Source organism: Lacerta agilis, chromosome 5 (assembly GCF_009819535.1).
Source record: "Lacerta agilis isolate rLacAgi1 chromosome 5, rLacAgi1.pri, whole genome shotgun sequence".
Taxonomy (NCBI): Eukaryota; Metazoa; Chordata; class Lepidosauria; order Squamata; family Lacertidae; genus Lacerta; species Lacerta agilis.
In genome coordinates, this window is record NC_046316.1 from 33,212,400 (window position 1) to 33,227,393 (window position 14,994).

Sequence of the window (14,994 nt, forward strand, 5' to 3'; positions counted from 1 at the left end):
GGTTTGGGGAAGGTTTGCTTTCTAACTGCTGAGAAGACAGCGTGTCTGAATAAAAATACATGCACTGTCTCACTCAGACACAATGTCCAGTTCACAGGAGTTGCAAAACCACTGTGTGTATCTGTTTTCAAGTACTGGTACTTGGCTTACTGTGGCAAACCCTCACCATGATCAGCTCCCGCCCGGAAACCTATGTCCCCACTGTGGAAGGACGTGTGGATCCAGAATTGGCCTCCACAGTCACTTACGGACTGACTGTTAAAACCATGTTTATGGAAGACAATCTTACTCGGCTATGAGCGATCGCCAAAGAGAGAGATGCCTGGCCAGCAATTTTCATTCTCTCGCGCACACGCCCTCTGTGGTATTAGAAAAATAATCAAGTAAGCTTTTGATAATCTGTTACTGTTTGTATAGCAGCTAATACATATAGACAGACACTGCTGCACATGGTTTCAAAAAAAAATAAAGAGAGATTATGCAAACTCATAAGACATTTCCGTGGCAATCAGTAATTAGTCAAGCTGATTATGGACACAACCTCATGCAGAGGCCATTTCTACATTTCCTTCGGAGGCAGTTCATTCCCAAAAGGCTAACAGGGCTCTTGATTGTGTGTCGTCTTCCTTTGAGTTGTCTCTGATGCAATTCCTTGCTAGTTACTGTTCTAACATCAGCAGCCGCCCTTCACTAGACATGAAATATGCCTCTTCTGGGCACCGCCTGTTCCTCAGGACAGAAATACAAAAATGGAGTCACCAACAAGCAACAAACAGCCAGAAACTGTTCAAACTGAGAAGGGCTGAAATAGCACAAGAGGTGACCCAAAAGAGGTTGACTGACAGGAAGGGGTGGGGGGAGGAATTCAATTCCTAAAAAATGACCAAGGCCTACATTTCCCTGGAGTTAACACCTTGTGAAAGCGGGATGTATTGTGCGGCCTGTTTTCATGTGCCCTTAAAGAATACCGTGTTTGGCACCCCACAATGCTCAGTGCTTGCTGCCTTTCCTGTCAACACTCAGAAATTCCAGACCAGAATTACTCCCAAGAGAAGGGACTCAGAAGAAGGGGAAACATTATTCAGACACAGCACTTTCATGCTGCTGCAAGGGCACGGTGGAAGAGGGTGGACAAACACGCTGTCCCCCTTCAACAAACAAATAAATCAGGTTATGGCTCTGGTACTCATGCAGTGGCATTACTCCAAAGGCCAGTTCACACACTGCCCCAGTCTGCACTTTCCAACAAAAGAGTGTGAAAGCAATTCTCAGGACGCTGCCTCCATGCACATATTTCACATGTCAAGGTCTACAGTTGATTAGAGCAGTGGTTCTCAAGCTTTCCCCCCATTTTTTAATTGATACACTGGAAAACAAAAAGGAAACAACTTCTACAATTCCCATCATCCCTAGCGAGCACAACCATTAGTCAGGGATGATGGGAGCTGTAGTCCAACAGCATCTGGAAGGAACAACATTGGCAACCCCTGCACTAAAATAAGGCAGGAAAATCAATGTGGTAGGTTTTTGTTCCCTTGCTGATTTGCTGGTTGTTGTTTTTTTCAGGCAAGTAAGTTTTGTGGGCTTACTTACAAGGCTTTTTTCTGGACTCACAAATATATTAGATTTTATTTACTGCAAGATTTGGTAGTCTTACAGGCTTTGCATTTGTTCACTGTATATACAAATTGACCATGCTCACATGGTGTGTCCACCTATCATGTGAAACTTTTCAATCACATGTGGAAAGATTCTTGGGGAACTAGCATCTATATATAAAGGGACATGAGTTCAAGGGTCTTCTCCATACTCCGTAGCAAAAAGAACACACTCTGGGCTCTGAGGTTACTACCAGATAAAGAATAAGAAGATTATCCCTGCCAATCTATAAGCGAGCAATCTGTGCAGCCCTAGTATGATTGATGCATCTATTCCAGATACCTAGAGGGCAATCTCTAACAGGCCTTTTAAAACTATTCACTGAACGCTGGAATGGTGCTACGATATGCAAAGCATGGACTTCCTTTTAGAGTCCCCAGGGAAGATAATTCTAATAACAGGGATCTTAAATCCCACATCTGAATGATAAAACAGGCACATAAATGTTGACATGCTGATCCAAAGAGCCAGAAGTGGGTATATTCAGGGACCTGTATTGTGAAAAATCGGAGCCCAGGGGTGGGAAAAGACAAATTGTAGGCTGTCTTGCATCTGATATATGCCTTGTATGCCTCTAGCAAGAGAGCCAAATTACTTAGCGATGCTTTAATAAAATATACAGCCACATTAGACTACTGCCCCTTTACCCCCCCCCCACCCAGCCCTTCAGTATTCTTTCACTTGCTATGCACTGAAGTTCTTCCTCAATAAGCTACATATTACGCAAATATATTCGGCACCATTCTCCCCTCTCTAGTAAATAGGGCCCCTTGCATTTTACGTATCAGCAAATGGCTTCACTTGGGACTATAGGTGCTAACTATGCAGGGCCCTGGGTACCCGGGCACATACAAATTTTAAACGAAGTGTCTGCCCCCCCCCAAGGTTCTATGCCACGGAACCTCCTGGCATCACAAGTGCTTGTCGCGGTGACATCAGCACACACCAGGCACCCACAGTTGTGGGGGGTTAAGGCAGCACGCCTCCTTGGGAAGCATTATGGTCCTTCAAAAAGAAAAGCTTCGCAAGACCCAAAGTCAAGATCCAAATCTGCAAAACCTAACAATGTGCATGTTTACTCAGAAGTAAGCCCTCAGCCCCCACCAAGATCAATGGCATCTGCAGCATGGTTAGGGAACCTAGATTCACAGTCTTCGACTGAACTTTTATGTCAGGGTTTGCCAACCTGGTGCCCTCCAGATGTTTTGCACTATATCTCCCATCAGCCCCAGCCGGCATGGCGGCTGTGCTGACTGGGGTTAATGGGAGTTGTAGCTAGGGATGGGGGGTGGGGTATCAATTATGTTCGCATTTTAATCGGAAACTGCTAGCAGTCACATTTCTCAAACCAATGTGCAAAACAAGCGCACCACAGTCCTCCAAAATTTGTACGTCTCCAGATTTTATGTTGCAGTTCTCCAAAATGCCTCTGTTGGGAGAAAGCGTACATAAAAATATTTTCCTGCAAAATAATATTAAATAAAATAATGCATTAAATTAAGGAGAACTGATGGAGCAAAAAAGGTACATATTAGTCCAAACTGCATACAAAAGAAAGTGTATTAGGAGAAATTCACACCAAAACTGTTGATGAATCTTCTTTTGTTTTTTTTAAAAAAAGCAACTTGATGTAAAAATGTGGAGAACTGAATTTCAGGCTGGGAAATGGGATCCCGAGAAACCAAAACTGACGGATTCATTTATACCCATCCACAAACTTCAATACCTCAAAGACCATCTCTCCACATATGAACTGACTCAAACCCTGCGATCATCATTTGAGGCCCTTTTTCATGTGCCGCTTCATGAGAGGCCTGGAGGTTGGCAACACGAGAACGGGCCTTTTCTGCAGTGGTTCCCCATTTGTAGAATGCTCTCCCCAGAGAAGCTCACCTGGCGCCTTCATTACATATCCTTAGGAGACAGGCCTTTTGCTGATTAAACCTTTTATGGTAGTGGCGCCCGCCCTGTGGAACGCCCTCCCATCACAGGTCAGGGAAATAAACAACTACCTGACATTCAGAAAAAACCTGAAGGCAGCCCTTTTTAGGGAAGTTTTTAATGTTTGATATTTTTGTATTTGATTTCTGTTGGAAGCCGCCCAGAGTGGCTGGGGAAATCCAGCCAGATGGGCGGGGTACAAATAATAAATATTATTATTATTATTATTATTATTATTATTATTATTATTATGGCCTTTTAAATAAGTTTGTGGGAAGAGGTTTATTGGTTTGTTTTATGTTTTATTTCACATTCACATTTTGTATTATGTTGTGAACCACCCTGTGAAGGGCAGTATACAAACTTACCAGTAATACATAATAAAAAATTTGTAAAAGCATCTGGGTTGGCAAAGGCTGATCTACGCATTAGCACAAAGTTGTCACTGGTGTGAGACACAAGCCTTGTAAGCGAGCAAACTATGATTATATATACAGCACCATCCATGTGCTATATACATAAATTGCTATGTACTATTGAATTTCACCTACACCCGCCCCCAAATGCCCCATTTGTTTCGGGGGCAGTGTGGGAGATAAGAGGGATAAATGTTAAGTTTCTTCTCTCCTGTTCCCAGTTGCCCTTTTTTGTTATGACTTCCAAGCACAATTAATCAGAAGTGCAATCTTTTCAGAGGAGGGTGCACAATACGAAATGTCTTTGCTGGAGGGTGGGGTGGATGCAGGTCAAGTGGATGTGCAAGGAAGTGGGCTGCAGCCAGCCGCAGCAAACAGAGAAAAACGCTCCAAAGTGATGTTGTGAATGGAGCCGCCAAAGGACGTCTGTGTGTCACGGCAGGCGAGGGAAGAGAAGCCCCAGATTAAACATGTTCTTTGTTTGTGTTTTCTTCTTCCTGCCTCGCTGACAGCTACCTCTTGCTCTCCAGCAGATGTATAAGCCACAAGAGGCCATGGGTGCCTTGCTCCAAGCATACACTGTTGTTGCTGCTTTTATACAGAAAAGCAGGATTCTTGATACCCATGAACAGGGGCTATGTTTCAGAATAACTATGGTTTGAAATGAACAACTGAAGCTTCACGTTCCATTTTCTCCCCACCAATCAGTACATAAATTCAGATTTGCTTTGAAGACTGAAAAATGTGGGTTGCCAAAGGGGAGGCGTGGTTTGGCTCTGCCCTATGAAAAACCCCAGTGCACAGGCAGTGCTATGGGGCCACATCACCCCTTCACTGGTTATGTGAAATGTTTCCAACTTTTGCATTCCCTGGATTCAAATCATGCATCTATACAGTGTGCTTTAATCAATCTTTTAAATCCATGAATGTAATTAAAATAGTTAATTAGTAGGCAAGCAACATTTAGTCCATCAATCAATTTTTGATAATTTTTAAGGTGTCTCTGTCAGCAGAGGCATACCTAAGGGTTGGTGAAACAGGCCCAGGGGGTCACAAAAATCACCTGTCAGACTATGGAGTATAATAATAATAATAATAATAATAATAATAATAATAATAATAATAATAATTTATTTATACCCCACCCATCTGGCTGGGCTTTCCCAGCCACTCTGGGAAGCTTCCAACAAAATATTAAAAATACAATAAAACATTAAACATTAAAAACTTCCCCAAACAGGGCTGCCTTCAGATCTCTTCTAAAAGTCAGATACTTGTTTACTTCCTTGACATCTGATGGGAGGGCATTCCACAGGACGAGCGCCACAACCGAGAAGGCCCTCTGCCTGGTTCCTTGTAACTTCGCTTCTCGCAGTGAGGGAACCGCCAGAAGGACCTCAGTGTCCAGGCTGAACAATGGGGGTGGAGACACTCCTTCAGATATATTAGGCTGAGGCCATTTAGGGCTTTAAAGGTCAGCATCAACACTTTGAATTGTGCTCGGAAATGTACTGGAAGCCCAATGTAGGTCTTTCAGGACCGGTGTTATGTGGTCCCGGCGGCCGCTCCAAGTCACCAGTCTAGCTGCCGCATTCTGGATTAGTTATAGTTTCCGGGTCACCTCACAACTGGCCTACTTCATCCCATTCCCATCCCCACCCAAGGAAGCTGCAGAAGCACACATGTTGGGAGGGTGGCTCCAAGGCTCTGCCCTACTACACCAGCTGCTATTGGCCCGACCAGCTGTTTGTCAAGCAGCTGCAATTTGATTGGCCATGGAGACTATTGCTGTGTAGCAAGCTCAAGCTCCTTCAACAGTAGAATCTATTTCCTGTCTGTCTCATACTCCATTCTCACCGGATCCTGCCACTCCCCCCCCACCCCCCTATTCCCAGATATCTGAGTGACCTGCTTTCTAGTTCATTCTCATGTTCCAGAGAACTGTATGCAACAACATGCTGTCTGGAATTCCGGCGGTTGTTTGCTTTGCCTGCGGTTCTTCGGACATCATCTTCCAAAACCTGAAACAGGCTGGGGAACTCGAGGTCATGTGGAATTTCCTTTAGGCTTTTCTTAATCCTGAGATTGGCTCTAGCCCAGGGCTCTGAGGCCCGAGCCCCACTGAAAGTAGCAGAGGAAAATTTGTCCACCTGTGCACTGGAGTAAACAAACCACAGGGGATTCGTTTCTCCAGAATTACTCTTCTTTCGTGGAAGCAATTTTTATTTACGCAAGATGAAAAGTAATTGCACTGTCAGCAATATGACATGTTCATTCCTTTCTACTTAATTAGGAGATGTTCTGTAGGTTCGCAGCTGAAGCCCTAGCTCCAGCTCAGCACAATAAAATTAAAAAGCCACTTTCCTCACTACTGCTGTCCATTGCTTCGGCACAACCGATGTATTTTGTTAGATTAAAAGATAAACAAAAAAGCTGTTCTGACAATTGATAGGGGGCTGCAGGATTGCACCCGTAAGCAGCGCCTTCCAGTGTGTCCACTGGACAGTAGCTATACCCTCAGCAGTCATATGCTTGGCTTCTGCATGAAAGAGGGAATGTTCATGTAGAGATCTATGTGCTCAAAGCTTCTCCGTGGGACTGAGAAGGATCTGCATACAGCTAACCTAATATTGAATGAGTTTAAAGTTTATCTCATTCATGTTGATGTCAGTTCCACTGAATTCAGTCCAGATGAGCATTGATATACTGGCGAGAAAAAGCTTCACCTGCCCTGGTTTTTTTTTTAAAAGCAGCAAATACCCGCCTGCTATCCAAATCTGTCGTTCTCTCCTACTTTGCCTTCTTCCTCGTGGCCAAGGATCCATCTCTTTCACTTAGGAAATAAAAACATACACATTGATTCTAATTAATAAATAAATAAATATGACTATGGGCGGGGTACAAATAATAAATTATTTTTATTATTAATACACAAGCACAATATGGCTACCCACCCTCCAATTCATGTGTGTGCATGCGCAGAATAGTGCTAGATTGGGCCTAGGAGTAAGTGTAAGGATAAATAATTAATCTAGAGATACATTTTTAACAGTACTGTACAAAATAGCTTTGGATCCAGAACCAGATATTTCAAGGACCACTTCTTCCTCATCAATTCCATTCCCCTTCCAAGGCCCACCTCTAAATTCAACCATCAAGGCAAGTGTAATTGGCAGGGACACAGTGCAGTGCCTTTTGGGTTGTGGCACCCTAACTGTGAAGCTCTTTCTCAAGGGAGGTTTAACTGGCCCCTTCTCTGTTGTCCTTCAGGCAGTGGGTCAAGACTTTTATTTTTCTTCCACCAGACTTGCAATGGTTATTTGTTTATGGTTTCCTTCATCTCTTTTAAAATGGGCTGTAAATGCTCTTTTTAATTGATGCTGATATTTTGTTTTTGTAAGCTATTGTGAGGGCTTTTTCTATAGCCAAAATGTTGCAAGAGTAAAACCAAGCAAATCCTTACACTGGAAAGGAAGCAGTTTGTGAGACAACTGCAATTAGCCATATACTATCAGCGTAAGGGGAATAACCTAGAGACTTCTGCTTTGAAACATTCCTACACAGCATCCTAGTACTAAAAGGTAACCCAATGCAAGACGATTTGTAAACAAGCGCAGGTGTCAAAGATTTAATAGCTCTTTAGGGAGTGCCACATGTTGCCTTCGTATAAATGGAGAAATAGTTCTGACAGACTGCATCCCTGTGCAGAATTAGGCAGGCTTAAGCCCGCTGATTTAACAGACTTGGGAACGCCTAATTGCATGATGAGGCTGACAGAAATACCCTGTTTACTATAGCATTTTGCAAAGTTGGGAGGCCGATAGGAGGCAGAGACAGGTAGAATCAACTAAAGGCTCGCCCATACTGCAGTTTAAAGTGACTAGCAAGCTTCCAGGACCTCCATTAATTGTCCTTTGTCTGTGTGTATGATGTCCTCCTGCAAAGCACAACCTTTGCCCACAATTCCCCCTTTCCACATTCTGGATTTTCTCATACTAGGGATACTCCAGAAAGAAGTGGAAATCCAGATTGAGGGAGGAGAAAGTGTGAGTGGGCAGATATTTGCAGGAGAACATCATATGGGCGACAGCAAATTAATGGAGATATGGGAAGCTTGCTAGTCACATTAAACAGCAGTTTGTTTGTTTGTTTGTTCTGACTTTTTACACAGTGTATCTGTTCTTTTACTTCTCAGGTACGTGGATAAACAAAGCAAAAGTGACCCCTGCTGGAATGGTTGTAGAACCTGCCTTTCTGCTCCAGTCAGACAATTTACTACTTCATTCAGTTTTTAGAGCCTTGCCGTAATGCATCGGTTAACTTCGCTCAAGGTCCCTCCATCAGTCTTGGCAACTCAGTTTCTCAAAGCTGTGATTAGTCCTCATGCATCAATAGAGGCAACTTTTTTTTTAAAAAATGGGAAACTTTAAGATGCACACAAGCAGAATCTCTATCCATAATCAGGTGGTGTGAAGGGTGGGCTTTATTTAAAAGGTAGAAAAGTGACTGGGCACACATATGTCTTAGACCTAAGGTTTCCTACTTCTGGAAACAGAACAAATACTGCACCACAACAGCCTGGTTCCAAGCCTTGTTTTATTCTAGATTAAATTCCTCCAGAACGATTACTCTCAACTCAGTTTCTCCCTAACAAAGCTTGGAATCACCTCTCCAAGTAAGACACACGGATAAAACCCACCCTGTGCAAATGTGTTTTGGGTTCAGTTGCTCACCTCAAATGTTTCTGAGCAATTTCTTTCACAACTTATGTAGAAAACAAAGGTCAAGTGATCTTTAGAACAGCTTGCTATTGCTAAAACAGACCAGAGCCATCAGTCAACATAAAAGCATGGGGAGACCGGTAAGAAGAAATCCACTCTCTCATATCATTCTTAAAACCACATTGGTGAAATGTATATCAGAATGAAGGTCAGCAAGCAGAGTAAAGAATCTACTTCAAATCCCAAAATCCTCAGTATGGCAACACGTGTTTTTTTTTTTAATTAGGCCAACCAACATACCACAAAATAGTGATCAATTTTTTGAGTTCTTCAGAACTCTCATAGCTCATCCTAAATATGAAGCCTGCCATTATCCGAACTTAATCCACATTCCCGAGTGGATTAGGGAAAAAACTCCTCTCTAACCCTCTCATAATATTCCTCCACCTCCTCTACTCCGAATCGGAATTTCATGGCATCTTCCCACCTGCACGCCGATCCACGCGAAAAAACCGCGGCGTCTGGAGCGGTGACCTGATCTGCTGCTTCCCACACTGCAGCAGCCTCCTGAGGCGCTCGCACGTGTGAACGCACCCGCCGGCCGTCCCGCGAGCAAGTTTTACAAACACACACACACCCGCGACCCCGAGCCTGAGCTGCTTCGACGCGGAGCCCCCTCCCCGGTTCCCTCGACGGCGCGCCGCCCGCTGCCCGCTCACCTGTCGATGCTGATCACGCAGAGGGTCATGATGGAGGCGGTGCAGCACATCACGTCCATGGCGATGAAGACATTGCAGAAGAAGCTGCCGAAGATCCACTCGCCGCCGATGAGGTCGGTGACGCTGACGAAGGGCATGACGGCCACGGCCACCGACAGGTCGGCCAGCGCCAGCGACACGATGAGATAGTTGGAGGGCTGCCGGAGCTTCTTGACGAAGCAGACGGAGATGACCACCAGGCAGTTGCCGGCGATGGTCAGCAGGGTGATGAGCGACAGCGCGGCCCCGATGACCACTTTCTCCACGTTGCCGTAGCTCAGGATCTGCTCCCCGCACTGCGTGTCGTTGCCCACGTCCACGAAGCCCGGGCTGGGGCTGCTGCTGCTGCCGGCGCCGCTACCGACGCCGCTGCCCGCATGCCCGCCTCCCCCGGGGCTGACCGTGACCCCTTGCAAGAGCTTGCCGCCTATCCCTAAGCGGGGCGGGTGCAGCGAACCCGAAATCATCGCCGCCGCCGCCGCCGCGCCGCCGGAGCCCAGCTGGCGGGGAGCGTGGGGCGCGAAGCAGCGCCGCGGGCTGGAGACGAGCGGGCAGCTGCCGGCGCCGTGGAAGTCGAGGACCATATTGAGGAGGGCTGCCCACCAAGCCAGCAGCAGCCAGCCCCCCGCATGGCCGCCTCTCCGCGCCGCCGCGGCGACTCCCAGCGCTCTGGCGGCGGCGGCGAGGGGCTCCTCCTGCCCGGGCAGGGAGCTCTCCCTCTGCCTCGGCGCCAGCCACCCCCGCCGCGCGCCCCCTCCCGGGCTGGGATCCCGCCGCCGCCACCAGCACGGTCCCCGCGCAGATCCCGCAGCCGCTGCCCCGGCGCCGAGGGCTTTAGCATAGTCCGCTCGGCTCCCGCTCGACGCCGCCGAGGTCCGCCTCCGCAGGGGGCAGTGTGAGCCCCGACGCAGCCCAGCCCATTGGCTCAGCCACAGGCGGGACGCGACAGCCCCACACGAGCCGGTCGAGGCCGGGCCGGGAAGTTTCGAGGCGGCGGCGGCGGCGGCGGCGCTACTGCAGCCCTCTGTGCAAGCAGCCGTGTCCCTCGACCGAGAGCACCGTTGGAGGCGTGGTGGTGGTGCGCTCTCTGACCCCCAGGGGCAGGGCTCCGTCGAAGGCAGGGCTGGCTGCCCCCCACCCCTGAATATATATCGCGTGCCGTCGACGTTGCACCCTGACACACGTGCACCGACGGAACTGCGCGCTTGTGGGAACTCAGGGTGCTGTTCCGTCTCCGCGCCTGGTTCACGCGTTCGCGTTTCTGGATTCCACGCGGTGACTGTCTGAAGCCGGCCGCACGCGGCCCACGCGGTATTGAAGGCTGTGATTGAACTATTCACATGTGGCTAGGTGGGGTCGACCGCTAAGAAGATGTCACGCGATACAGATGTGAAGTGATCCTGCCTTGTTACCCATCCCCCCCTTCCCCGCATGATTCCAGGACTTTGGACAGCAGAAAACCAACAGGGTGTGGTTATTCACACCACTGAATCTCCTCAACTCCACCCACCCACCCCAGCCTCCCAAAAGTTGCACCTATTGAAATTCTGTCAATTCAGATTATAAAATCCTGGCAGCCAAACAAGTTAGGAAAGCTAAACCATACAGATATTAGGCAAGGGTAACAGATGGTGTGAGTTCCAGTGAGTGCTGAATTCTCCACAGTCTTTTCCTTTAAAATTGCACTCTATGTGTGCCTAAATGGGACAGCACTATCCCTTTTTATTTTCTTCCAGCTTTCCGTACTTCCATTAATTCTCTATTGCCCATATGAGGTTCTCCTCCAAATCACTGCCTTCCCCCACTTTCCCCTCCTTCAATCCAGATTTTCCCATCTCCTTTTCCAAGTGTCCATGGAACACACAGAAATCCAGAACTGAGGGAGAGAGAGAGAAATCCCGATTGTTTGCAGGGAGCTTCGACAATGTTTGCTATTTAATGAGGACTCGCTCTGAACTTGCGTGTATGTGATTGAATCTCACCTGAAAATAGAAACTCTCTTAATTACCTTCGGTTTGTTTGTTTGTTTGTTTTTGAAGCTTAAACAAAAACAAGGGAAGGAAACAGGGTGGTGATTTTTTTTTTTATTTTTTTTTTTATAAGATTTTATTATTTTCCAATAGAAAAAAGAGAACAAAATATAACAACAACACATAGCATAAACAACAATAAAAAACACAATAAACATTGAACATAATCAGCAATAAACAATAAACATAATCAACATTAAAAACAATAACAACAATAAAAACATAAAAATGACATATACAAACCTTAACCAATATCTTTCTTTGAATATTTCTTGTTTCTAACTTCTCTGTTTGGGGACTTCCCCCGTTCCCTCCACTGTCTTCAGAAAACATATACTTCTTCAAGGTAGCTTTATATATTATTCAATTCACTTTTACCCAAATTTTAATATACTTAACTTTCACTTAGTCAAATATCTCAATCACTATGTATCTTATCTTAACAGCCTATCTTAACATATTTTGACATATACATCTTTCACATAACAACAATTCCCCTTACCATTCATATCTAACACATATCTACCAAAGCCGATGTTCTGTTTAATTCTGCTCAAATATTCAGTTTAACTGATTTAACCAAATAGTCTTTGAATTTTTTCCACTCCTGCGACGCCTTCCCCTCCCTCTGGTCTCGGATTCTGACGGTCAGTTCAGCGAGTTCCATATATTCCATCATCTTCATCTGCCATTCCTCCACCGTTGGTATCTCTTCACCTTTCCATGTTCTTGCCAATAAAATTCTAGCTGCTGTTGTGGCATACATAAAAAACACTCTATCCTGACTGGGTATCTCTTCATTGGTTATGCTCAGGAGAAATGCCTCTGGTTTCTTACAAAAGGTAACTTTCATTACCTTCTTAAGCTCATTATAAATCTTGTCCCAGAAGGCACTAACCACTGGGCACAACCACCACATATGAAAAAAGGTACCTTTCGCATGTTTACACTTCCAACATACATCTGACATTTTGGTATTCATCTTAGCAATCTTAACTGGTGTCAAGTACCATCTATAAACCATTTTCATTATATTCTCTCTTAAACCATGACAAGCAGTAAATTTGATACCTTTTTGCCACAATCTCTCCCAGTCATCCATCATAATATTATGTCCGAGATCTTTTGCCCAATCTATCATTGAAGATTTAACCAGTTCATCTTTTGTATGCCACTCTAGCAAAAGATTATACATTTTGGAAAGGTTTTTAAAGTTCGATTCTATCAGTTCTGTTTCCAGTTTTGATTTTTCTACTTGAAAACCAATTTTTTTGTCCATTTTAAATGTTTCATAAACCTGATAGTAGTGCAGCCAGTCGGGGACCTGACTTTTTACTTGATCATAGCTTTTTAGCTTAAAGGAGTCCCCTTCCTGCTGCAATATGTCCATATATCTTAACCAGTTTGCAGACATATTCGGTCTCTTATATGCCTTGGCCTCCACTGGAGAGATCCATCTAGGAGTCTTTCTCTCAAACAAGTCTTTGTATCTAGTCCAAACCTGATATAGGGATTTTCTCACAATATGAGACTTAAAAGTTCTGTGGATTTTAGCCTTGTCATACCAAAGGTATGCATGCCAACCAAACATATTATCGTGTCCCTCCAAGTCCAACACATCCACGTTCTCTAATTTAAACCAATCCTTTAACCAGCAAAAGGCCGCAGCTTCAAAATAAAGCCTTAAGTCCGGCAGGGCAAAGCCTCCTCTGTCTTTAGAGTCTGTTAAAATCTTAAATTTTATTCTTGGCTTTTTGCCCTGCCATATAAATTTCGATAGGTCCTTTTGCCATTTTTTGAAACAGTCTAATTTGTCCAAAATTGGTATGGCTTGGAATAAAAACAGCATCCTTGGTAGGACATTCATTTTAACCACTGCTATTCTTCCCATTAACGACAGTTTGAGTCTTGTCCAAATCTCCATGTCTTTTTTTATCTCCATCCACAGTTTTTCATAATTGTCCTTATACAGGTTCAAATTCTTACTTGTGAGATTGATACCTAGATATTTTACGGATTTGACAAAATTGAGGCCTGTGGCTTCTTGAATTCTTTGGATCTGTTCTGCACTCATATTTTTACCTAGAACTTTGGTTTTCTGCTTATTTAGTTTAAAGCCAGCTACAAGTCCGAATTGTTCAATTAATTCCAAGGCTCTGGGGACACTGCCTTCTGGTTCTTGCAGGGATAGCATCAGATCGTCCGCGAAGGCACGTAATTTGTATTCCTTCTCTCCCACTTTAATTCCTTTTGTCTGTTTATCTTTCCGAATCATATTCAGAAGGACTTCCAGGACCGTAATAAAAAGTAAAGGGGAGATAGGGCACCCTTGTCTTGTTCCTTTCTCTACTTCGATCTCCTCCGATATCACACTGTTTACAATAACTTTTGCTCTTTGTTCTGTATAAATGGCCTTTATGCCATTTAAAAATTTTTCTCCAACTCCCATCTTTTCCAAATTCTTTTTCATGAATGTCCAAGATACTTTATCAAAAGCTTTCTCTGCGTCCACAAACAATAGTGCTGCATCTGTGTTTATGTCTCTCTCCAGTTTTTCTAAAATGTCCACAATGATCCTCGTATTATTGCTTATTTGCCTTCCTGGCAAGAAACCTGCTTGGTCTCTATGTATATAATCTTTCAACACTCTTTTCAACCTTGTAGCCAAAACATTTGCAAAGATTTTATAATCCACATTCAAAAGGGATATTGGACGATAGTTTTTCATTTGAGTCTTGTCAGTATCTGGTTTTAAAATCAGTGTGATAAAGGCTTCTTTCCACGTCTCTGGTGCCCTATCTCCTTCTAGTATTCTATTGCAAGTTTCTCTTAACGGCTGTGATAGCCAGTCTTTCAATATCTTGTAATATTTTGCTGTTAATCCATCCGGTCCTGGAGCCTTCCCCAGTTGCATGTTGTTTATTGCATCTTCTATTTCTTGTGTCGTTATTGGGTGGTTGAGAGTTATTAGTTTTTCCTCTGGGACCTTTTGCAGTCCATTCTTCTCCAGGAATCGGTCTATCTCTGCGTCATCTATCTTCTCCTCCTTGTACAGTTGTTTATAGAATCTCTGGAAACACCATCTGATTTCCTCCGGTTTCTCTACATTTTTTCCATTTACTACCAATTTACTGATGACATTTGCCTTTTGTCTTTTCTTTAATTGCCAAGCTAGTAGTTTTCCACATTTATTTGCAGATTCAAATGTTCTTTGTTTCATCATTTTCACTTTCCATTCGATATCTTGATTCATAATATTAGCGTATTGGGATTGCAAGTATTTGATTTCTTTTTGAATTTTAACACATCTAGGATGTCCTCTTAGTTCTTTTTCCTTTTCTTTGATTAATTTCAACAATCTCTCCATCTCTGCACTTTGTTGTTTCTTCTTTTTTGCCTTTTCACTAATGAGGAATCCTCTCATTACTGCCTTACTTGCATCCCAGGCAATCCTTTTCTCCACATCTGA

The 14,994-nt window shown here is 44.4% G+C and overlaps 1 protein-coding gene across 1 annotated transcript in view; it reads right to left on the reverse strand.

Annotated features, from left to right (window-relative positions):
* Positions 1 to 10,911, reverse strand: part of HTR7 (5-hydroxytryptamine receptor 7) — a 35,697-nt gene extending 24,786 nt beyond the window's left edge. The window contains exons 1-2 of the mRNA XM_033148064.1: positions 10,908 to 10,911; positions 9,457 to 10,669 (exon numbers count right to left, since the gene is read on the reverse strand). Coding sequence (XP_033003955.1) covers positions 9,457 to 10,669; positions 10,908 to 10,911 — 1,217 coding nt within the window. The remainder of the gene's footprint in view (positions 1 to 9,456; positions 10,670 to 10,907) is intronic.
* Positions 10,912 to 14,994: the final 4,083 nt, after the last annotated feature.